At 37.7% G+C, this 24,582-nt stretch overlaps 1 protein-coding gene across 3 annotated transcripts in view; it reads left to right on the top strand.

Annotated features, from left to right (window-relative positions):
• The first annotated feature begins 6,698 nt into the window (after positions 1 to 6,698).
• AFG1L (AFG1 like ATPase) overlaps positions 6,699 to 24,582 on the top strand; it is a 57,060-nt gene continuing 39,176 nt past the window's right edge. For 2 of the 3 annotated variants that reach the window (XM_029962808.1, XM_029962811.1), the window contains exons 1-5: positions 6,699 to 6,813; positions 8,974 to 9,197; positions 17,910 to 17,961; positions 18,570 to 18,671; positions 19,962 to 20,092. In XM_029962808.1, the coding sequence (XP_029818668.1) occupies positions 6,726 to 6,813; positions 8,974 to 9,197; positions 17,910 to 17,961; positions 18,570 to 18,671; positions 19,962 to 20,092 (597 nt within the window). In that variant the 5' untranslated portion in view covers positions 6,699 to 6,725. The remainder of the gene's footprint in view (positions 6,814 to 8,973; positions 9,198 to 17,909; positions 17,962 to 18,569; positions 18,672 to 19,961; positions 20,093 to 24,582) is intronic. The other variant, XM_029962810.1, reaches the window with a different exon arrangement.

Here is a 24,582-nt window from a genome sequence, read left to right as displayed (position 1 = left end):
TGCGCGGGAAATGCAGTGTGGGCAACGTGTGAGGCATAAGGAATCATGTAGGTGCGAACGTAGGCTGCAGGAGATGCCCACCAAAAGCTTTGTGTTGAAAACAAAGTCTTGAGTTACAGACCCAAGCTGCAATCAAGGTGACAGCGTTGTCTGTAGTAGCCTTAAATCTTTTAAGGCTTACTGCATTTTTACAAGGGATACACATTTAATAATAAAACCAACGGGCCTAGATTTTATGTCCTCATAGCTTACAAAGACTGTTTGTTCCCATTTCATTCATAAAAGGTAGGAAAGGAAAACTGTGTTTACAGAATAATTAAAAATTTTAAAAAAGTATTTTAATAACTTGAGAGAGAAAGGGAAAAAGAGAATGAGGGAAAGGCAGAAACGAAGCTGATAGACTTGTTCCCTTCCGTGACATAAGGTCTTTATTTCTTTGGTATCTGATCAGGCAGGCGGTGTGTTACGATAAAAGAAATGTTGCCCAAAGTAGTGGAATGTTTACCCTCTTGATGCACCCAGAACATCAGTGAACAGAAATTGTATTAATCCACCAATATTTCAAATTACTCCACTGTCTTGGAGAGCTTCCAGAATTTTTTACTATCTGTTAACAGTAGCCTTCCAATGATTACATACATATATAATTTTCCTTCCTTCCTTCCTGCCTACCTGCCTTCCGAAAGAGTTCTAGTGATGCTCATTACTATCCAGGTAGAATGAGACTGTAGTCTAGCTAAAAAAAAAAAAAAACCCCAACAAAAAACTAGTGATATTTTTTCCAAAAATCTGTGTAGGCAGCAGCTAAAATGGCAAGCTGCCCACAGATCACGTTCGAGAGACTCAAAGTTAACATCTGGCAAGTTTAATTAGCAGTTGTCTATGTTAATAAAAAGATAATCAGAAAGCAGAGATGAACTCAAGATACAAAAATAGCCCATCACCATAACCAGTATGCCGTAGGTGGTTTGCTTGGTAACTTTTCTGTGAATTTCCTTGTCATCACTCCTTCATGATTAGTTCTCCGCCTTACAGTGCACCTTCCTTACTTCCTTTCTTTCCACTAATAGCTGCCAACTATTCACTTTATAATTATAAACAGAAATTAAGCTGACAAGAGTTTTACAAAGCGGGAGTGAAAGGGAGCCTTACCTGAATTATACTCGTTATTAAACCGGTCTTGCAGCAAGGCAAGAAAAAACTCATTAATTCTACTGAGATCACATATATATGCATCTGGATAAGCTTTTGTTTGTTACACAACCTATCCTGCCACATCTAATTGAAAACGTGACAATGCAGCAGAGCACTGGTGTTGTCTTTACTATAACATATTTCTGCCTCCTGGCCAAGCCTTGTTTCGTTATCTGTTCCAAAGCAACAAAAAGATATCCAGTACCGTACATTTGGAAAGAGCGAGGCCCAAGTTGAATTCTTTTCTCACAGCATACCATCTGAGCACTACTATTCTGTCTACTTTTTCTAACAGGGATAACTGGTGGTGGAGAACCATGTGGAGGCAAGCTACAGGGAGCAACTCTTATAGTGCCCATGTGTCAACAGCGTTGGTACATAAAGTGATTTGAAGAGGTCTCCCATTTCTGTTTTTTTTCCCACTGAGGTCATATACAAATCCTCTGATCTGGGAGACAAAGGGGAAGATGCCCTGCTTTATGACTAGCCTCCCCCTTACATCAATTGAAAGCATGCATGCCACACTGGCTAATGAGGCAAGGAGAAGGAATGAAAGTGGGGGAAAAGCAGAGTTTTGTGATCCTCCTTGTTTTCTTCCAATCCTCAGAAAATGCATTTGTTTATTTTGTAACATGTTTCAGATGTTTTTTGTGATCAAGCTCTCTGCAGTTGTTTCTTCTTGCTAGAAAGGTTCTTTTCTCAGGGTGAAAGTGAGCATAAATATGGAAAAGAAAGTTTTAATTCTGTTTCTGACATGAACTTTGGGCCAGATTTCAAATCTGGAGGGAGAGAGGTCAGCTGTGTTTGTAGGTCCAAAGATTAGATGCAAGAAACCAAGCATTTATATACTCACAGATTTGTTACTACACATTGTTTATTCAACTATGACACAGATTTTCTGGCAGAACATTAATATGGATACCATAATCTCATAGCATGAACCCATATAAGCAGTTATGAATGGATGACTACTTCTTGAATTTTGTAAAGTAATACCTCTCCAGTAGTTTTTTGTTTATTTCTTTGTTTTTTTAAAAGAAAAAGTCACATTTAATTGGAAAGGAAACCAAATCTCTCCATTATCCAGTTAGGACTCTTCAGCATTTCTGACAAGTGCCTAGGTTAACACATTTTAAACATCACAGGCGTATTTTGTCTTGTGGGGAATGCTGACTCAGGATAAGGCAAAACTCACAGGGCATTGAACTAATTGTGCAATGCCTTATGTGGAAAAATCACTTCCTGATCCCTGCAGTAGCTGCCAGTGCTTTGAAACATGGTGTTTGAATATCTGCATTGTGTACTTGCCTGCCAGATAATAATATTAAGCTTCTAAGTATAATTTGTAATAGCCATGTTTATATATATACATACATACATATATTGTGAACTCCTGTTCTGAGAGACACCAAGTAGTGCCTGTGTAGCTGAAAGACTGTGCAGTGAATTTCTAACAAATTGAGCTGTTTGAGTTATTAGAAGTAAGCTATAAACTGATAGTGAAAATGGCTGTAAGTCCATAATTTTGGGAATATTTATGCAGATTTATTAACCTGAGGCTTTATAAGCAATGTAGATTATTAACAGCATATTCGATTGACTCAAAATAGATGAGGTTAATATCAAGTTTACCCTAAAGTGTTTTGACAGGAAAATGACTTTTGATGGAAACTGTGTTGATGAAAACTAGCTACAAAATTCATTTTCATAGAGGAGGCTGAATGGTTAGTTCTATATCAAAAGTGCATTTGTATTTGGGAGCCAAAGATGTGTCCCATGGTGGGAATATCTTGGAGTCTTGCAGGCAAGTAAACTCAACCCTCCTTCTGCAGAAACTCAGAAGGAGTCTGGCAGAGACCCAAACACCCTTGGACACATCTGTCCCCATAAGGTTCAACACATCCAGACTTCTAAAAGCAGTGCAGTTTATACCACTAGAGGCCAGACAGGACCCCTGGAGTGGTTTGATTATACTCCTGATTTATATTCCTCTTCAAGACCACCTATACTTTTGGCTAGCTGGCAGATTAATAATGCAGTTGAACTAGTGCTAATTTAATTTCTACATGGTTGCAATATCACATTTTTGAAGGTGAGCAAAGGCATAGGTACAAGTGTACCACAGAATGGATCTGTATCTGTCCCAGGACGTTAACATGGTAGTCTACAGAAGTGTACTTTAAAGTCCTGTTCATTTAGGTTAACACCAAAACTTCATTTTGCCAAGTGCTTACAGCCAACGGACAATGAGTTCCCGGAGTGTGCAATCCACTGGGCGGTGGCATGTCAGGGTTTACCCATGTATAGAAGGCTCATAGCATTGCAGAGGGTTTATTCACTTAGGTAGAAGATGTCAGAATAGAACCAAACGGGAAGTTTTTCTATGCTGTCTTGCATAACAAGGTTAAGAAAAAAACAGTGACAATTTAAATAAATCAGATGTTTTTGCTGAAGATTATACTGTCATTTTCTCCAATTATCTTGACATTTCACCCATTCATATTGTGATCTGAGTTAATAATGGAAGAAAACCCAGCTCTTGTTGCCTTGTTTATTCTTTGTTCTCAAGGAGATAAGCTGTTTATAAAGATAACTTATTTGTTATTTAAATCATTTTTACTGAAGTTGTTTGTTTCCTTGTTTGAGTTTCTAAATATATTGCGACAATTGTGATGCATCTCTGAGACGTCTATTCAATGCACTATGATTTGTACTGGAATTCGTTCCTAAATGGGCACAGGTGTTGATAGCTATAATATGCTACAATGAGTCAAAACCAATAAATGCCCAATAAAGGAAAGATGAAAGAAAATGCACTGAAAACAGCACTTTTAAGATGTGATTAAAAAGCACTTTAGTTCACTACTTAATTAGGTATGTTGCGCTGAAGATGTGTCTGCAGCAACTACGTATTTTAAAACAGCTGAACATATTAGAGCATAACTTCAACCACTTAATATTTTCAAGATCATAAACATTATTTTTAGAATTAGCAATACTATTCAGGATATAATCAACTTTTGTTTGCAAGCTATTCTATAGTGCCCTAAAGCAACATTTTCCAAAACATTTGTTAAAAAAATAAGTTAATTGGTAGCCTAGGAAAATTACTTGCTTGCCTTCTAATGTTGCACAGAAATTTAATGCTAGAATAAGACATAGGAATTCTGGCATTGCAGAACTAAAAGTCAGTTTAAGCATTTCCTTTGTGCTTCTATCAGGAGCAGACATTTTGTTATCCATTTCTTGCACAATGCACTCTGCAAGCAACATTTCCTGAAGCCCCATCCTGACCTTTGGGTGCGTTTCTGACGGGAATGGAGGCCCAGCTAGAGAACAAGTGAGAATTACAGTTGGTGATTCCTGAGTGCCAGTGCCTTTCCCATGGAGGGCAGGCTTTTTGCATTGTGCCTTTCTGTCAAAAGAACTTTGTAGTCACAGTGGAGGTGCTTGGATAAGGCAGTCAGGTACCTACCAAAGGAGGAAGGCAGTTGGCATTCTCCTGAGGAGCTCTCACAAGCCACATGTGGGTATCTGAACTGATACCAAGGACAAGGCTTACTGTGTGCTAAGAACAAACTGGCTGAACAGGACTGAATCAGCCTCTAGATTTTGCATTATCTTTGGGGAAATTTGTTTTTGTGTTAAGGTATCTTCTTGTTGAGTTTTAAATATATATTCATAGGCATAAAAGTGATACTGATAGACAAACTTATACTGATAGACATAAACTGATACAGCTAATGTGCGGATAGACTGTAACTCTGGACAGGAATATTGTTCTTAATATTTTACAAATATTTGTCCTTAGTATTTTATGGTACATGTTTTTAAAGATAAAATCAAATAGCACACATTAGAAAGGATCAAGAAATGCAAATTCAGTTGCCAGAACTCCTCAGTGACAGCCAAGCTGGCCGGAGAACTGCGGCACCTGATACAGGCACGGTGCAGCATGATACAAATTATAGAATCATAGAATAGTTAGGATTGGAAGGGACCTCTGGAGATTATTTAGTCCAAGGCAGGGTCATCTAGAGCAGGTTACACAGGAATGTGTCCAGGTGCGTTTTGAATGCCTCCAGAGAGGGAGACTCCATGACTTCTCTGGGCAGCCTGTTCCAGTGCTCTGCCATCCTCAATGTAAAGAACTTCCTCGTGTTGAGGTGGTCAAGGAAGTTGTTTGGAAACTGGTGTGCATGGGTAGGGCGGTAAGGTGCTATGTGCAGCTGCAGGTGGGTCTGGAAGTTGCAATTTCTGCTGAGTGGCCAGAGTGGCACGGGGAACACAGCCCTTGGGCAGCCAGGCAGGCAGGTGGGCTCTCCAAGGGCTGCTCCACTGCTTGTGGTGCAGTTTGGAGGGCAAAGAGAGGGGGAAGGAGCCAGGGACTGGCAAAGGATCGACAACCAGGTAAACATGAACCAGCAGTGTGCCCAGGTGGCCAAGAAGGCCAATGGCATCCTGGCCTACGTCAGCAACAGTGTGGCCAGCAGGACCAGGGAAGTGATTGTTCCCTTGTACTCAGCACTGGTGAGGCAACACCTTGAGTACTGTGTTCAGTTTTGGGTCCCTCACTACAAGAAGGACACTGAGGTGCTGGAGTGAGTCCAGAGAAGGGCAATGGAGCTGGTGAAGGATCTGGAGCATATGTCCTATGAGGAGTGGCTGAAGCAACTGGGATTGTTTAGCCTGCAGAAGAGGAGGCTCAGGGGTGACCTTATTACTCTCTGTGACTGCCTGAAAGGAGGTTGTAGCCAGGTGTGAGTGAGTCTCTTCTCCCAGGCAACTAGGGGAGGTTTAGATTGGATATTAGGAAGAATTTCTTCCTAGACAGGGTGATTAGACATTGGAATGGGTTGCCCAGGGGGGTGATGGAGTCACTGTCCCTGGAGGTGTTTAAGGAAAGGCTGGACGTGGCACTTAGTGCTGTTCTGAAAAATAATATACCTGTTTGTTTCTGTTGTTATAAGCCTCAAAAATATCCCAGAGACAGAGGAGCTAACTAAACTTTTATTCGAATAAAAGGGAGAGTTCTCTGGCCAATCCCTAGTGTGAGGTCTCTCAACTTAATGGAAATCGCAGCCTCTTTTACCCCCTTGCCTGAAACGCAGGTCCCTCCCCATTTCCCCACTGGCTGAGGTACTCCGGGGTTACAGCCTTCTCGATGCCTGCAGTGTGTCCTCTCATTACATGGTCCCCTTGTTTCTGAGCAAACTGCATCTTTCTATAACTAAACGACTGAACAACCAATAACTTGTCACTTCCCACCACCAAATGCAACCACACTACAAATTTTGCAAGAACACATTTTTATTCCTAACAGTGCTGTGGTTTATTTGACATGGTGGTGTTCGGTCATAGGTTGGACTCGATGATCTCAGCGGTCTTTGCCAAGCTAATTGACTCCGTGTTTCTGTGACCCAGGCGGGAGCGCTGGCTCAGCGCCGCCCGCGAAGGCCTCCTCCGTAGGGCCGCGGGACTCCATTTCCCAGCGCGCCCCGCGCCCCCGCTGCGGTGGCCGGGCTGGGAAGATGGCGGCGCTCGTGTCGCCCTTGGCTACAGCGCCGTGGCTGCTGCGGGCTCCGCGGCGCTGCGCCCGCCTGCTCCCGGCGCTCAGAGGTCAGTGCGGCCGCCGGGCACTGCGCGGGGAGGCACCGGGCCGCACCCCGGCGGGCCCTCCGCCCCCCCGCGTCCGGTCCCCCCCGAAAGCATCGGGAAGGGGGACAGGGGGCTGTGCCGGGCGGGGTGGGCCGCCGCCCGTGGTGCCGTGACCTTGCCGGTGTCCTCCTGTCGCCCTGTCCTGGGCCCTGCCCGCGGCGGGACGCGCCTGCCGGTGTGCGCCGGGAGTTGGCCCCGATCCCCTGGGGGTGGGGGCACGCGGGGGCCCTGCGGCTTCCCGAGTAAATGGTGCCGCTTTCCCCCCGGGAAAACAGGGCTGCGGTGCGGTACCTGATTAAACGCGTTGCCTTGCGGCTGCCCTCGGGTGCTCGGCGAGTGCGCCGGTGGCTGCCAGCGCCGGGCCTGGGCTGTAGGATGTCTGAGGGACTGTTTTCCTTCCAGGATCTTCCGATGCATAGCAACAGCCGTGCTCTAAGCCTTTCTTTAAAATTCAGTACAGTACACAAATTTATGGAAGTTTGTGAACTTGAAGCTTAGGTTAGGAGCAGAGGTCTTTTTTCTTCACTTAGAGCTCTTCGTCCTCTGCCAGTCTAGCAAAAGTGGTGAGAATTCAGTCGGCGACAGGTGGGTCCCAGGGTTCATAAGTGTTCACGTACACATTATGTTCTGATTGTACAATGTTTATATATCCTAAGAAAAATAGACAAGCACTGCAGTTAGTAGTATGCTGGTTGCATGTGTTCTATTTGATACTGGTCTAACACTTGAAATCTCTGGAGTTTGTTTTTTATAACCAACATACTGCTATTTAGAAAAAGTTGTTAGAGCAAATCCAGTGGCTTTAGGCATGGTTTTTCAGCTTCCATGTTAAAGGCGAAGTTGTCCTTGTATATGTTGTTTGAGGACATCTGCAGGGTTGGGCAGCCATCATTGAATTGATTTATAATCTTGGTGTGTAATAAAAGTGTTACTGCAATAAAGATGTTTTTCCTCTACCCATTAAGCATATTGCTTGATCAGAGAGAAAAACCTTTTGATCTTGTGTTGTTCCTGAGGAGCTGATGTTGCCTTTTGTTTGTTATGTTATCTTGTTAAGTACTTTATTAAAAAAAAAATTTGCTTGTAGTTGTTTCGGTATTTTTGAGTGTTCCGAAGTTGTGTTGACTGGCCTATGAATTTCTGGATTTACCTTTCTCTTCTTTTTAAAGACAAATTCTTTTTCATTTTCCTCATGGTTTGGAACCTCACCTGCCTTCAGTGAGGCCTCAAAGAAAGCTGTTAGAGGCCATTGTGTTGTTTGGGACACTTACCGAAAGCATTTAGGGATGAATTTCTTTAGATCTCACAGTATTAAAAATATCTAATTGTGCAGTCTTTGATATGTGTTTTTCCTACACTCAGATCTGTTCTCTTTACCATTGCTACAAATTGTGTTTTTCTTTGTTATACTTAACCTATTAAATGACAGTAGAAGCAAAGAAGGTATTTAGCAGCTTTTCAGTGTATGCCATTGTTTCTGATCCTAATGATTTGGCTAGCCTTCTTTGTAATGCTGTACATTCTTTCCTTTCCTAGTTATATCCTATTTTATGTCTAGCAATTTTTTTTTTTTTTTGATTTCTTGTTTCCAGCAGAATTCCTGCTTGGGCTTATCCCTGTCTCTTCTAGGGAGATTATGCCAGCAGAACAGGCCATGGCATTGCAGGGCTTCACGGCTATTGCCTTGCTCAGTATGGTCTTTGACTTTCTCAACTTCCTTACAGAACTCCTGGTTTGGTCTCCTGTTTGCTGACTTTTAAATACTTTCTAAAGTATCATCTAAAGGATTATCTATTCAAAGAAATGCCCTTTGGAAGTTTTACCCCAGTTTGATAAAAAAAGGTCAAAACTTCCCTTAAAATGGCTCATCCAAATCTTACCAAGTGTCCAGCTGGGCTTCTTAGTGAGTGTACTTTTTAATAATAAAAATAAATGGTAAAACATACTACTGGAGTAAAGGTAGAAATTCAGTTGATGAAAAATGAAGGGGTAACATACTCTGGTGGTTGTATAGGTAAGTAATTATATATGTCTTTGTGTAAACTGTTACGAATGTGTGCTGTTTATAAGAAAATGCTTTTCAAAACGTCTCTATTAATAGGCTACTTTTATTTTTTACAGCATACACAGCTCAGGCAGAGAAGAAGACAGGCCCTGGTACTTCTACAGATGCTCACGCCAGAGCCTTGTTGGTTTGCAATGGACCTTTAGAACATTATGACTTTCTGATTAAGCAAGAAGAGCTGAAGAATGATGAGCAACAAAGAAGAGTTGTGCAGCACCTGCAGAAGTTACATGAGAGCCTTAAAGGCTACAGCATTGATTCAAAAAATCTTTTCTCAAAGGTGAGGCTTATAGTGATAAAAATGTTTTTTTGCATTTATATTTGCTCATAAGAATGTGCTTAAAATACATAAGTTTCTGTCATTAGCATGAATCTTGTTTTTCCAGATGGGTCTTTACAGATACATCATTCTTCATATTTCAGTCTCTGTTCTTGCTTTTTTTGGTTTATAAAATCCAGTGGCACTCTAGAAGTAACCAAATTAAATATTATTGAAATAATTCTGCAAGAAAATCTGGTTTTAGTTGTGTCCACTGTCTGCCTTTCCAAAATGTTATTTGGCTATAGGAGAGAGGGGCCTAATCTGGGTTTTAGTTCTCAATCACGGATATTATACTTGTGTGTTTGAATTACATTAACTGAACACTGATGTTTTGTGTTCTTACAGATCTTTCATGAATAATTTCCACATCATACTGTAGATCAGATATGACTTTAAAAGAATTTTTTCCCATGTTGTTGTCTCTGGGTGAGGTGAAAAAGAAGGCAGAGGTGTGATCTGATTAAGTTTTGGAGGGGCATCACAGTTTCTTTTCAAAGGATTAACAAAAGTTCAGACATATCCCCGTTGCACAGAGACTTGTCAATCATAGTCCCTTAGCATTAGTAGCTGTTAGCCTGCTGTTGCATCTCTGTAACTTTTCCCTGAAGCTCTTGACACAATGTTTTCCAGAGCCTCTTTGATGGTATTTCATGTCTTGTTCTCATGCTATTCTCAGGTTGTTGCTGCTGTGGCCTTGCACCTGCAAATATTAATAGCGTTGTTATGGGAGGCTCTTATGGGAAGCAATTAGAACTGGTGTGAGAATTCCCCCCTCAGCTTTCCTTGACCCTTGTTTTTGTAGATTTGAGTTTATATTCGAGAAAACCAAAGTACATAAGACATTTAATTACTTGGTAAATATTAGGCCATCATAGATGTACACAGAAGCTAAACAACCAGTGAATATGCTTCATTTGCACCTGATTAACATACTGGAGTCAACACAAATAGTCATAAGCTATGGTGAGGAGAAACAAGAACAGAGTGTTTGACTGAGTCTGATGATTAAAGTATAGTGCTGGGAAAAAAGTGTGGCAAAATACACATTGCCTTCATCATCTGCACTGGAGAGACACCCTGCCTCTAGAAGGAGAGAAACTGTCATTGCTCTTCCCAGCCGGCCTCGGAGTGTTTTTCCTGTGCTCTCTATTTCTCTTGCACCACTTTTGGTTTTATTTATGGTCAGAAGTAACTGTCACATTTACAGTCAATGTTTGCCATCATCTGCAGTCCTTGCTAACAAAGCTCTGTGTTAGCCTTTCTCAGCATTCGTTACACAACATAAATCTAAATATGTAACTCTATTGAACTTCTTGCCTAACCATATACTTCCCATTACAACCCCAAATTCTCCTGTTACCTGGCACAAATACTGTATTTTGTTAGCATGGCAAGCCCAGATGATGTAGCATGGGATCAGGGGAGCCAAAACCTGCAAGTCTCCAGTCCCTTAAAATGGCACACTTTCCTCTGGCCTTTACGTACTGAATGACAAGTTACCACTCTAAGGTTCTTGCAATGAATATTAGCTTCAAGGTGTGAAAAAAAGTAGAGAAGAGAACACATATTATACCTGTGAATGGGCCTGTTTAGTACATGTATTAGTATAGCAGGGTGCAGAGCATTGGGATGTGCTTGCCTATGGTCTTCCTCTAACATTGCTTGAATGCCTGCATATGTAGCTGCAGATAATATATTTGCTAATCATATGCTTGACTGAAAATGCTTTAAATGTCTTCCTGCCTCCTGATGGAAGGAAGGAGCTCTTTTTTTATTGAGAAGAAACCTGAATGGGAACAGTTCCATGGAGCAACAGTCAGGCACTCTGGAAGAAAAAACATGCAAGTACAGAAAGCGAAGTCCTAAGGCAAGACTGTTCCTAAAGGGCAATGAGTGTGTCTTTGGAAGCTCTGTTGTAGAAGCATCATCCTTATGGGTCCCTTCCAACTTGAGATATTCTGTGATCCAACTTATGCAGAGGGCTTGGCCACATGATCCTCTGAAATCACTGCCTAGCCAAATCATTCAATGATTCTGACTCTGATGTGGGCATTGGAGCCAAACTTGTGGGTTTGGAATATATTTTTGCCTGCTCTGGCGGATGAGTCATTTCATCACATTGCTTACCTTTTTACTTTTGGGATTTCTTTAATTAATATTATTAAAAACATAAAAACAGTGTGTAAATTATAGATGTAGGTTGAAAAATGTATGTTTATGGTATTTTAAAACACTTATTAATGTTGTACGTGGGCGTGTGCCTGTAAATTCATGTTGTCTTAATGCATTTGTGGGCTAACTCTTGAGTCTAAATCAGTCTCCTGATGCGATTTCAGCAAGTACCAAATGAAAAATAGAAAATTCCTCTTTGAAAAATGGTTATTTCTTATCTTTGGTATCCAGAGCAATATGGCAGCATGCCTGAATGCAAACCTTTTCTGCTTAAGTGTAAGGAGATCAAGCTGGAATCAGCTTGCCAAACTATTTCTATAAGTGGAATCTAGCTGTCCAGAGTTTTATAACTTGAGAATTGTTGATGTGAAAATTTCTTGGGTTTGGGGTTTGTTTTTCTTTTTCATCTATCTGGACTTCTTTTTAATCTTTGATGTTAGGCTCATAATCTTTTAATTTGCCTATCTTGAAATTGTCTTACTGCGCCTGGGCTATAGAAGAAGTCACTTGAAAGGGAGCCAGTTATCAGGCTTGCTCCTGTAATATTTTTGGACATACTGCCAGACTTTTATTCATTTTCATATTCTAGAAAAAATGTTATGATGAAGGCATTGGTCTTGCTGTCAAACCTGAGGATCAGTAGGCTAAAGCATTTTGATCTTTATTGGAAAACTGTTTTGGACATTTGGATATTAGGTTCTGAAAGGGCTGCCTTTGAGAATAGTTTTGAGAGCTGAATCACTGTTAGATTAGGTGTTTTATACTGGCTTTGTAGATCAACCATTGTATAGGTTATTTACTGATTCTCTCATTGGGAAGCATGAATAAGGAAGAAAGTCTGTATTGCAGAGAACAAATACTAATCTTATTTTATTTAAGGAAATGTAATGCTACTTTTTCCCCTGCATAACAGAGCTAATGGCAATAAAACCAGACTGACTGACGCTTCCTTAAAAGGAAAAAGTCAAATGCCATTTTTTAAGATGAGAATGTGTTTTTCACTAGTTCATTTAAAGCACTTCACTTCTTTATTTAACATTGCTTCAATTCCATGCTTTAATTTTAAACCAGCTTTTAAAAATTGTTGTATGGCTCATTGGTGGAACTAATGCCACAGTCAGTGAGAGGCAACTGTAGAACTACTTGCTATTGGGGTGAGTGTTGTTGTAGTTCGAGGTTTCTCTTCTAGAGCTTGATTTTTCTATGGAAATCTCAAGATGATAATCAAGGTTGAGCACTGTAGTGCCATGCCATACATCAAAACTCCAGAAAAGGAGGAGAGCAGTGAATTTTGCGTAAATCTGTTAAAAGCCTAGCTTGTGTAATTAAATCAAATCATGATTCAGGCTGAAGAAGTCACAACAGCTTTGTTTCTGTTCTGTTGTCTTTGAGGATGCTATTTGCCAGTTCAAACAGAGCTCCTTTTGAGATAAAATGAAGCCAAATAGAGTATGGATTAAATTCTAGTGCAGGCAAGGTTTTGCTTCAGCAAAGTTGTAATCAACATCCTTAATGAAGGTTTTCCCCAGAATAAGTCACAACTGTGACTAGGTAGTTGGTAAAATCATGTGCTTGTCATATGTCTGCATCTGTTCAGGAGTTTCCTAAGTAAGCAAAATACCTGTTTTTCTATTATGGACTTCCAGAGTAGGGATGCTGTTGCAGACTTGGTTCGGGTTTAGAGAGCAGAACTAAGGCTTTTCGTGGCAAGAAGAGATGCTGGTGAATACTGCTGTCTGGAATTGGCCTGGGTTGAATAGGATTTGTGTAGATTTATGAGTGGAATTAGTTCACGTAACTAGTAGAAGGCATCTCCATGGAGTATTAATGATACAGGGCACAGGTAAATCCCGTATTTGTGAATAGCTTGTTGTCACTCTCCTCCCATGAGGGCCTGGTACTTTCTAACTTTGAATATGCTGGGAAGTAAAAGATAAACCTTATGTTTTTGGGATAGAACAGTTGGTTTCATTTTTCTTTTTGTACTTAATGGGCTTTAATAGATATAAATGAAACAAATGGTTGTATTTTAAATTGTTTAAAGATTTATTTTAAAAAAATCAAATACTTTATCAGTTATACTTAGTATCTTGTAGATTGACTTTTTGCTTTTTCAGGAGGTTTTTGGCAACTTGACTAGCCTACCTTTAGTATGAAATCTCCTGTGTTGAGAAGAGATTTATCTACTGGCAGCTTTTAAGAAATAAAAAACTAGTGGTGCTTGGCATTTCAAGTGTACTCATTTTTCCTGGGTCTGTCATTGAAGAGAATGTGGTAGAGGGGCTGCATTGAAGAAAAGGGAGTGGTGAAAGAGAAGCATCTCTCAGCCTCTTCTGTAGTCTGATCTTCCTTATTTTATTGCCTGATTTCTTCTGTGATATAATTGCAGAAGCCTCTTCCAAAATAGCTGTTATTCCAGAAATAGAAACTTCACACCCAATACAAGAATGGTCTGCTTTGGTTTTAATTTTGTTCTTCTTTTGTCACTTTTTGTCTAAATAGTTTTATTCAGTAAAATATGGTAAAAGGAGGATTAGGGAGCAAATATTTGCATCAGATACAATAGAGAAGCATTTCAGTGTTTATAGAAGGGATTTATATTGCCTCACAGGCCAAAGCTTTCTGAAATGAGTAGTTTGGGACATACACCATGACATCAACCATTTTGATTCGTGGTAATAAAACTATTTTTTTTGTGATTTAGTTTTTTTGGGGCATCATCTTAGAAGGAATCTTAGGGAAAAAACAATTAGTCTTGCTGCCGACTAAGTAGGCTTCTGTTTTTCAAAGTTATTGCTCAAATTCGAGCAAGGACTTTGATCTTCAACTTGGTGAAGGCGTGGCCTTGTATGTTGAGATATTTTGAGATCCTCTGAATTGAAGTTCAAGGCTGTAAGAGTTTGCACGGACATTTCAGATCTCCAGCTTTTCAAAATAATACCAATTGGGACTTCTTAAGAGTTGTCGAGTTGCTGTACTAATGACTTGAAATAAACTCAATTATAAGTGAGGTCATGTTTTGAAAAGAGGTATGAACAATAGTAAACACCATTCAAGACCTTGAAAATGTCTTCAACTACAAGAGCAGCCGAAAAGGAGCCTGAAAGAGTGGGAGAAAGAGGCAGTTTTGTTAGCATTTAAGAGAGACTTGTCTCTTGGATTTTGCATATTTTAATTAACCACCTTAGTAGCCTAACCATCTTAAAAGTTTTTCAAATCAGTAAATATTCCTAGGAAATGAGTTGCTTGCTTCTGGTGTTTGAGCGTGGGAGAAGGTGGGAAGATGTTGCATGTTATTGAAGATATTTAAGAAACAATAAGAAGTTGTCAGAATGAAGGAGATGTTCTGACCAGTTCAGTTCCTTAGATGAGGTAGGATATCGTTTGATTGACAGTGAAGTTTAAACAAAGAAAAAATCTGATCTGATAGGATCAAAGCAAGGCTTGCAGTTTTGAAACAGAAATGTGTAAAACGGGGCTTTGAGCAATCTGGTGTAGTGGAAGGTATCCCTGCCCATGGCAGGGGGGCTGGAACTAAGTGATCTTTAAGGTCCCTTCCAACTCAAACCATTCTGTGATTCTATGAAAACGTTTTGATAACACAGAAGAGAATTCTGTAAATATAGGGATACTAATGTTTATATCATCTTGTGGAAGTGTAAATATTTTTAAGATATGAATGATTTTCAAATTAAAATCTGTAAGTCAACTATCTATAAAAGGAAAAAAGGCTTCTGCTGTAGCATGTCTTGATGATAATGAAACTCTGTGAAGCACTGAATTTATGCTTTCTTAAGTTATTGCAAAGAATGTTGTGGGAATTAAGAAACTTGGAGGACTCAAACATTTGACATATTTGAGGTGATGCCCCTGTTTGAAAGAGTGTGGGGAGCCTTTAAAACTTATGTATAAGCATTTCAAAATTCTCCCCTTCATACTCAAATTTTGTGCATCACTTATTATCTCTGGATTAGTGCATTCTAAATATTAACTTCAGCATCCTTAAATCTTACCATTGTTGCAAAAGAAAATGTACTGTCAACAAATTGAACATTATTATATCGAGACCCCAAATATTCATCAGGATAATATGGGAATGAGAAGTGAGGAGAAGCTCATTCATTTAGTTTGTCTTCCTACATTTCCTACTTCTCTCTCTTCCCTCCCTGAAATAAATTTTCAGTATTAAAAATCTACTAATCAAGTTTACTTTTTAAAAATAAAATATATTTCAAGAAAAAAACCCCAAAACAATAAAACAACCCAAGAATATAAAAATACATTCTTAGCATTATACAGTACCTGACAGGATTAAGGAAGTGATTATACTGAAGCGATCAATAGTGTCACTTTTGGCAGAATTATATGTAAAACATTTCCTACAAACTTCTTGAATTCCTCAAAGAGGACGAGAGGTTTTCTGACATTTGATTTGCTTTTAGAGATGACCAGCTTCAGCAGATGTGTTTGGATCTGCTGCAGTACCCATCCTTTTCAGGAATTAGATATCACTCAAAAATTTTTGTCTTCACAGGGAAGCTAATTTCATTTTTTGAATCAACCAGAAATTGATTTAGACTTTTATGGAGCCCAAGCCATTATATTTATTTCCGTTAGTCAAAACCCCTTTTTTCTGTAACGCGTTTTCCAGAAATAAATATGCCTAAAAAGACAAATATGAAAATGGTTAAATGTAATTAATAAAAAATTCGCAGTGAAATACTTGTTCTGGTCGTATAACCTTTACAAAGACAAGTAAAGCTGTACTCTAAACAGATTTATTTTTCTAGCTTGGTGTCATTCCTTGTGAAAGTGCAAATCAGATTGATACAGCCTTTCTTTGAAATAAATTGAATGTGATAATCTTTTGTCTTGTTAAAATGACTGTTGTTAATATCAAATTAAAACCAAAGAAATTGTTATTAATGTCTTTCTTTTGGATTTTTTTCCATTCCTCCTTTCTTTGCTGTGTAACTTTGAGCATCAGTAGTTTTACTGAGTGCAAGCTCTTAAAAAGTACACAATGAAAAATATTCAACAGTTAAATTGTCTTGCAGTGTTTTGAAAGCACTGGCAAATAGTTGCAGCCTTATCTATTAATGGAATGGTTTCAGAACATCTGAAACCCTGTCCAACCACAGATTGATGATACAAATTTTTGATTACCCTATTAATATAGCTTAAATGAAATCCAAAAGAGGATCTTATGTAAGAGCCATGCTTGGATATTTTCTGAACGAACTGGTACTCCAGACCTGAGATGTTAGCCTTCTACCTTTTGGTCATGAATTTTCTTTCCTATTCAATTAGTGTCTTGCTGCTGACTCCTCTATTTCTTTAACATGGCACTGTATTTTGAAGAAGTGCTTTAGATTCAAGTTGTTTAGCAATTACCCAGCTCCAAATGAGACCCCTGGGTTGCAATTTTAATATTCTTCTGTGTTGCCTCACCCCATAGAGCTCTGAAAGTGGAGCCCTTTAAAATAATCAAATACTCTTCAGCAGTGTTTTTGCAGATATCAATTCATTTTAATGGATTTGATAGAATTTTTTTTAAAATCTCTATTTTTTTAGAAACTGTTTCTTTTCAGAATTATACTTGGAAGGGGCTATGCACAATACTGGGGGGGAGAGGGAGAGGACTATTTCAAATGGAAAGTCTTGGTGTTATTTGAAGTTTTTCCATATGTATTTGAGTAAAATAGAATAAACCATCAGGTGTCCTAATATATGTCCTGAATAATATTAAGAAATTTAAAATTTTTAAACAGTGATCGTTCGAGATAAAAGTAACTCACTTGAAAAAATGGTTAATAAAAGGCATACTTTTGAAAATATTTTTTTAGATTTTTATATATTTATGCATATACACACAGAGGCATGTGTATATAGGTACATATTTTTACTGTGACTCCATTTATTTTAATAATGTTTAAACCAGAGATGATTCTGCATTTAAGATTCAAAGCTGAGAGAAAGAGTTCTTACAATGCTCACTGGCTTTGCAATACTGATTTTCTGAATCATCTATGAGTTTATATCTTTAGCAGAACTCCTCTAATAGGTATATTGTGCATATATCTATGGGTACTATTAATACTGCTTAATTTGATATCCTTTTTTCTAGAACTGTTCAAATGGCTTAATGAGGGAAAGGATTTGTTTTGATGATGATAGATTGGGAAATATTAATTCATTATATATATATGTATATATAAAAGGCATGTGTGCTAGGACTGGGAATGGGGATATTTTCAAAATGATGTAGAAAAAAGGCCCAACCAAACCCTGCGTGTGTTTTGTCTCTTTTACAGAATTCACACAAATACAACATTGATTGCCTATCAATTCTGAGCTAATGATTTATTCAAGATTGCACTTTGCTAGCTAGTGCTACTTTTGTGGTTAAGTGTAGCTACTTTCTTACTATACCACAGCATTATGTTTGCTTTTATTTTACCCCATATCCATATTTATTCTTTTTCTCTTGACTTGCAGCTCCTTGCCAAAAACAAACCCCCAAAAGGTGTTTATGTCTATGGAGATGTGGGTAAGTTTCATTTACATCCAATGGAACTTTCTCTAATGCATGTCTCTTCAAATTCGGAACTGTCTAAAAACTTTATGGAGCTTTATTGCTTTAATGAATTTTACAGGATTAGTTTCCTTCCACATTATGATGTAATTTAATACAATTACAGTCTGAATCCTGGAATCTGTTTGATTGGGCCACATTACTATGTGTAGTTTTCAGCATTACCCATTCCCTAATATTTAAGAATGCAGTTTAAGAATTTGGGAAGTAATTGTGGAGGCCACCAGAGAGAATTCGTATATTCTAATTGCAGCAGTGCAGCATGAAATCATACTTGCTTTCCGGAGGAAATACTAAGGATGTTTTCTGGATGTATGTGGAGTAATTTGTGCAACCTTTGGGCCATCTCTGTATGGATCAAAATTTTAAAACAGAAAAATAAACATGCAGTTGTTCCAAGTTTTTGAACAGAAAACATAACTGTTCTTCACAGCAGTCTGGTCTTGTACTTACTCTGTGGAAGACTGTTGTTGAATTAATTCAAAGCTATCAAACAATCATTGTTGTAATCAGTACATACTGTACTTTACTGGTTGAGTGCTTTTTATTGTTTTTATTTGAAGGCACAGGAAAGACAATGGTGATGGACATGTTCTATTCTCACTTAGAAGTAGAAAGAAAAAAGAGAGTCCATTTTCATGGTTTCATGTTGGATGTACACCAGAGTAAGTGCAGACACGGGTATTGACAAGAATTTTATGAAATATGATATCTATAAAAAGGTCTGTCTCATTCTTATGTTCATAATAATCACTGTAAATTTATTCAAGTATTTAAGAAAAAAAAGGTAAAAAATAGGAGAAATGTTGAAGCATTTTAGCATTGTCTGTCAGACCAGTATAGATATTAATTGCATATTATTTCTCAAATATCTTTTCTGAAAGATATATATATATATATACCTGATTGTATAGAAACTTGAGTGTGTTGTTTAGGATGAAATCCTTAACTAAATGTTTTCCAGTTACCAATTAGCTTACATGAAATCTGAAGAAGGCAATTGCTAAAACTGAAACTGGAAAGGTTAAACTCCATCTGCGTTTTGAATAAAGAATAACTAAATCAGGTATAAATGCCAAGGAGAATGGAAACTATTCTGGTTGATTAACTTAGTAATACTATGAGTAATTTGGAGGAAAAAATAATAGAAGTTAATCCTAAGTTTCAGAAAATTTTCTGACAGGGTGAAAAGCACTTTGTTTTGACAGAGATGCTGTTTTAGATATTCTAAAATTTTCTTCTGTTTCCAAATTTTATGACCTTATATGACTGTGAAATTGTTAACTGTTGCTGTAATTTACAAATGTTGTGACAGCTGCATTTTTCTTGTGAGGCTTTCATCAGTGTAAACAACTTAAGCCACTTCTAGTGCTCACTTTTCTATCATCACTGGGTCACTCTTGAGTTTTTCCATTTCCGTTTTTTGTCATTTGTGCTTGATCTTAAAGATAGCTTCCTACTGCAGAGTCATTGTCTTCCAAACGTTTGTTTGTAGTCAGATGCAATACAATCAGTATCCATACAGTAAAGCATGGATATAACAATCTTACCTTCTGCCAGTGTCATCATCTTCACATTTTAAAGCATGACTGTGTTGCTGTGTCTGCATTCTTTTAACTAAATGCATTCTAAGAATACCTTCAGAGCAAGATAAGTCTGTAATTAATATCTATTTATAAAAAATAAGGTATAGGTGCACAGCATTCAAGACTTCTTTGATTTTTGTTTTATATATTCCTAAACAAAAAAATACGAATCATAGAATCTCTGAACTTTTAACTGTTGCCTGGATGTGGTTGAAAACTGTTTTGCCCTCCTGAAACTAGATTAAGTTTGAAGCTTTCTTATTTTTACTAGACTGGGCTAGTTTTTATTTGGTAGCTAAATAATTTTGTTCTTCCAATCTTAGGAAAAGAAATAAGACGTATTTGTTCTTTTCTGTTTTATCATCTAAGGAATACATCGCCTTAAGCAGAGCTTGCCAAAGAGAAAGGCAGGATTTATGGCCAAATCATACGACCCAATTGCACCGGTGGCAGAGGAAATCAGCAAAGAGGCTGCTCTCTTATGTTTTGATGAATTTCAGGTAAAAAGTCAGAGATTGCTCCTTTGCTTCAAGGGAAACTACATAAAATTACTTTTGATCTTAAAATATGACACTTGTTACTGCTAATATAATATTTTAATCACTTCAGCAGTGAACTGTAGTAAACAAGTTGAAGAGTGTAAGTCGTTTCACAGTTTTGAAGATGGCAAGGATCTGGGGTTTTTTTTCCACAGTAGATAAGATGCAAGTTGACGGTGTAAGTGCCCTTATAGTGCTTTTGTTTACCAGTCTGTTTATTGATCCTACAAGGAGGAATTAGAGTTTGTCTAGAGGCTCATGAATGCTTCAGGGCAGGGGCCATCATCCTGTACTGAGTCTGTCCAGTACCACCTGATACTTGCTTGGCATGCCTGGTCTTTGCTGTAGTTCATATAATGCTACAAAATACTCTCTGTGATTAAGGATATGTAAATACCACGTCAGATTCAACCTAAATTCTTTCCTAGAATTATTGAAGTCTTTGGCATGACTGTGCCAGATTTTATCAACTAGCATTTTAAGAAACTTTCATTTAATTAAATGTGAAAATTAAAATAAGCTTATAAAATGATCTTTGCACAAGCCGACTTGATTGTTTCATTTTAAATAGCTTGTGAATTTTGTTTTAAGGGCACATCACAGACTTAAGTATAAAATTGCTTTATTTATTAGTAAAGAAGCTAGAGGTATTTGGCAGTTCTAACCAACTGGGATTTTTTTTTTTTAATTTAGACAGAAAATGCAGAACAAGATAAGAACAGATCTATGTTAGTTCTCAAATCACCGATAATAAAAGAATAATCTATTAATTGTCTGTGTTATGCTCTTAAATGAATACATTTCTGAAATAGATGGAGCAATTTATATTTACTGGCTGTTATTTTACAAATGTGTGCATCCGAGGAAAATAAACTGTTTTGTGATTGGCTCCCATGAAGGGGATTTTTGTGAAGTAGTTCTTATTTTAAGTTACTCTTCCATTTTTCATCTGGGGGTAGTCCTTTGATCTACAGTTTCAGAAAGTGTGGGCTCATTGCAATTGCTGCTGTTTGATCATTTAATTTATGCTTTATCTATTGGATATGAATGCTGGGCTCCCGAGACTTGAATATAAAATCTAAATACAGAGACAGTTGTATTTACACTGTGAAGAAATGGGAAGGTTTGGAGAGGGAAGTATTAACTCTCATGACATTAAATGCTCAAATGGTAGAAAGAGGCGGTAGCATATATTAGTGTAAATACCTGCTTTTCTGTATAAGTGCCCACTGCTTTTGTGTCCTGGTATTGCTGTGTTTCCAGACTGTCTGTCATGTTTCCACATTTTAAAGAGAGAGACTGGTATTTTTTGTTTCCAGATTGATTGCCTGCTCCCCCTGCTGACTCGCTTGAGGTACATCAGTGACTTCAGTTGGAAAAATCACCTGGTTTTGTCAGTCCGTCGCAGCTGGGAAATTAATACAAGAACTATATTTTTAAAAGTGTCTCTAAGACTTTGCATTCATATGTGAATTTTAAAATCTACTTGTTCTGCGTGTACTAATTTTCTAAATTCACAGATTTCTGAATGGCTGGATTTCTTGCCTGATTTTCTGTAGTATGGAACTCTATACAGGTTTTGCCTACTGAAGAGGAGTTGCAGCTTTCTTAAATTTTGCAGAAGGCACTGATTTTGGGATAAGAAGCCTTCTGCTTAAGTAATCATAGAGTAGTGCAGTGACTGGACGAACAGCTTACATTAATAATGAGTCATATTTAGTTCAGGATGTTTGCAGCACATTTCCCCACTGAAGCTTGTGGCTATATTGTTAATGCTCCTATTTCAGAGGAAACCAAATGCAGAACTCCAGAAGACAAAAGCCTTGCTTAGGTTGCCATTCTGTCTTTGACAGTGGGCTAAAGCAAAGCAGAAGTATTTGGAAGTGAATCTTCTTGCAAAGCCTAGAAAACTGTCAAGCAGCTGAAGAATTGACTAATTGGTGTAAAAAAATATTAGAGTACTTCTTTTAAAAGTAGTGTTTCTGTGTTGTATTAAAAAAAATTACTGTTTTAAATGTTTCATTTTGCAAATACTGTGTGATAGAGAGGACCTTAGTGATGGCACTAAGCTTGTGTGTCTATTTTGAAGCAGGATTTTGTCAGCGTTTTGCCTGAGTCCCAGGCTCTCAGGTTATTAAAGCATTTCTACTTCTTACTGATCTTTGTCATACAGTTTACTGTAAATATTAACGTCTTCTTTTTTTTAATCACAAAAGTCTTAAGCCATTCTAAAAATGTGTCCTCATTTTGAAGAAAAACCCTAGAATTATGCCATTTGTAGTTATAGTTTTGATGTTTTAGAACACAGAGGTTGGCTAGTAAAAAGAGTCCAGTTGTTGTTTAGTGATCAAATAACTATACACAGGTAATTAGAAGGTCTAATTTTGGCATGGGACTGTAACCTATGTTAGTATTGAAAATGAAAACAGAATCCCTACTTCTTGGGAAGCTGAGAGATCATGTAGTGTTAGTCTTAATATGCCATCAGTACCATTTGGATTTAAAGTGAACTACAATTTAGGGAATTTTTACTAACCTGCATTCTATTAAAAGCCTCTAATAAAAATTAGGCTCTTATTTTTGTGCTAATACTAATTGCTGATAATACATGCTTATGTTTGCCATTCATTACATGGCAATGTACCAATCAGTGGCTGACTGAATCTCAGGCACTTACACATGTAAATTAACTATTAGTCTAGTGTTTTTCCTTCTTTTTTCTTCTTCTTCTTTTTTTTTTTTTTTGTAACGTGAGTTATAATGGAAAGCAGCACTATGTAATAAAAATCTTTTAAATGCATGAAATTTCTGCCTTCTCTCCATTAGCTGGCTCTCCTTATTGTTAATTTGTAGCCTTTGCTTTTCTTATCTGTTTCAATGAATGCTAGATACAGTAAAAAACCATGAGAACTTACAGTCTTTAGTTACTGTCTCCTACCTGCTTTACCCTGTAGAATTTTTTTTCTCTTTCCGAAACGAAACGGGATTACATAAAAAGAGCTCATGTCTGCATTCTGGTCCTCAAAATGGCTCTTGGTTTTTGACAGAGCTTTCAGGAACTTTTTTTGTTGTTTAGGTTTTTTTTGTAATGGAGTTCAGAATCCTGCATCAAATAACAGTTCTTATTAATAAGAGGATGTTATTGTTTTGTTTTATGAGCATTTATATTCTTTCACTCCCTGTTTTCTAAAGGTAGCATGCTTTGCATGTATTGTTAAATAAAAAAGTTTGTAACAAAATGACACATAATAGATTTTTAAAACTTGGCTTTTAGGTTTGCTTTGTGGTACAACAAATTCAGTTACTCCTAAGATGCACATCTATAGTGATTCCTTGTGTGTCTTGTTCTTTAGGAATGGGGGAAGTTCCTAAATTTTATTATTCAGAAGAAATAAATTACTGATAAATGATGCATAAGCAGATATATTAGGCATACAGTACAGTACAGAGTTACTATATTTTTTTTAATATCAGATCTTAGTGAGCAGAGATGTGCAAATCTGAGGGGTGTGTTACAGATAATGTAAAAGTTTGGTTTTAAAAAGGAAAGAAAAAAGTCCCTATTAATGCATTATATAGAACAAAATAGAAGTCGTCTTTGGAAGAAGGAAACTAGTGTTTGTATATCATTCATTAAGAACATTATTGCTTCCAAACTAGCTGTTAGAAATGTAACCTAAGTCCTTTACTGTCTCTGCTGTAGAATTATCTTCTTTTTTTCTGCCCAGAAAGGTCATTTAGAAATGTGAAAATGATGGGAGGTGGAGGGGTGTGGAGTAGAGTCAAAAATTATACTGGTTAAAATATTTCTTTACATGTATTACTATCACAGCATACACATCTAAGCTGGTGAAAGCACAGCAAACTGTCAGTCTGTTGTGTGATGAGTATGTGTAACTCTCACCATGCCACCACTGGTTTATTTCCTCAGAGTCAGGGTCTGTTTTAGTGCGTCAAAATGCAACAAGTGTCTACATAATAACCACAGGGAATGCAGGAGAATCAAGTGTAATGATCATAAAGGTTGTTTATGTATTAAGATTGCTGATCTCAGCTGGTGAACTCCTATAAAATATGAATTACTGTTGTAACAAGGGGCTTTTTTTATCCGAAAAACTTATTACTTTTTTTCATTTGTGCAGAGTGGTTTCTGTTTCCTTTTATTTCTTGATACTAGAATGCAAGTTTGTTGAGCTAAAATTAAGATCTTTAAAGAAATTTTACTTAAAGGCTTATTTTTTTTCCTCTGTCTATCTGTTTTTTCCTCCTTCCCCCTCCCCAGTATCGCTTGTCCTACCCATTTTTATTTTTCATTCGTGTTTTGTGCCTGAAGGTTAGAAGAGGCTGACTGTGCTGCAAGTGACTGCCTGCCTTTTGATTATTCATGGACAGTAATAGAAGGCACTTAAAAAGAACAATGAAATTGCTTATTTTTGTGATGGGCCATCTGT

Source organism: Manacus vitellinus, unplaced genomic scaffold (genome assembly GCF_001715985.3).
Source record: "Manacus vitellinus isolate BGI_N305 unplaced genomic scaffold, ASM171598v3 scaffold_4_pilon, whole genome shotgun sequence".
Taxonomy (NCBI): domain Eukaryota; kingdom Metazoa; phylum Chordata; class Aves; order Passeriformes; family Pipridae; genus Manacus; species Manacus vitellinus.
Note: the sequence above shows the minus strand (reverse complement) of the source record. Positions and strands in the feature narration are given on the sequence as shown.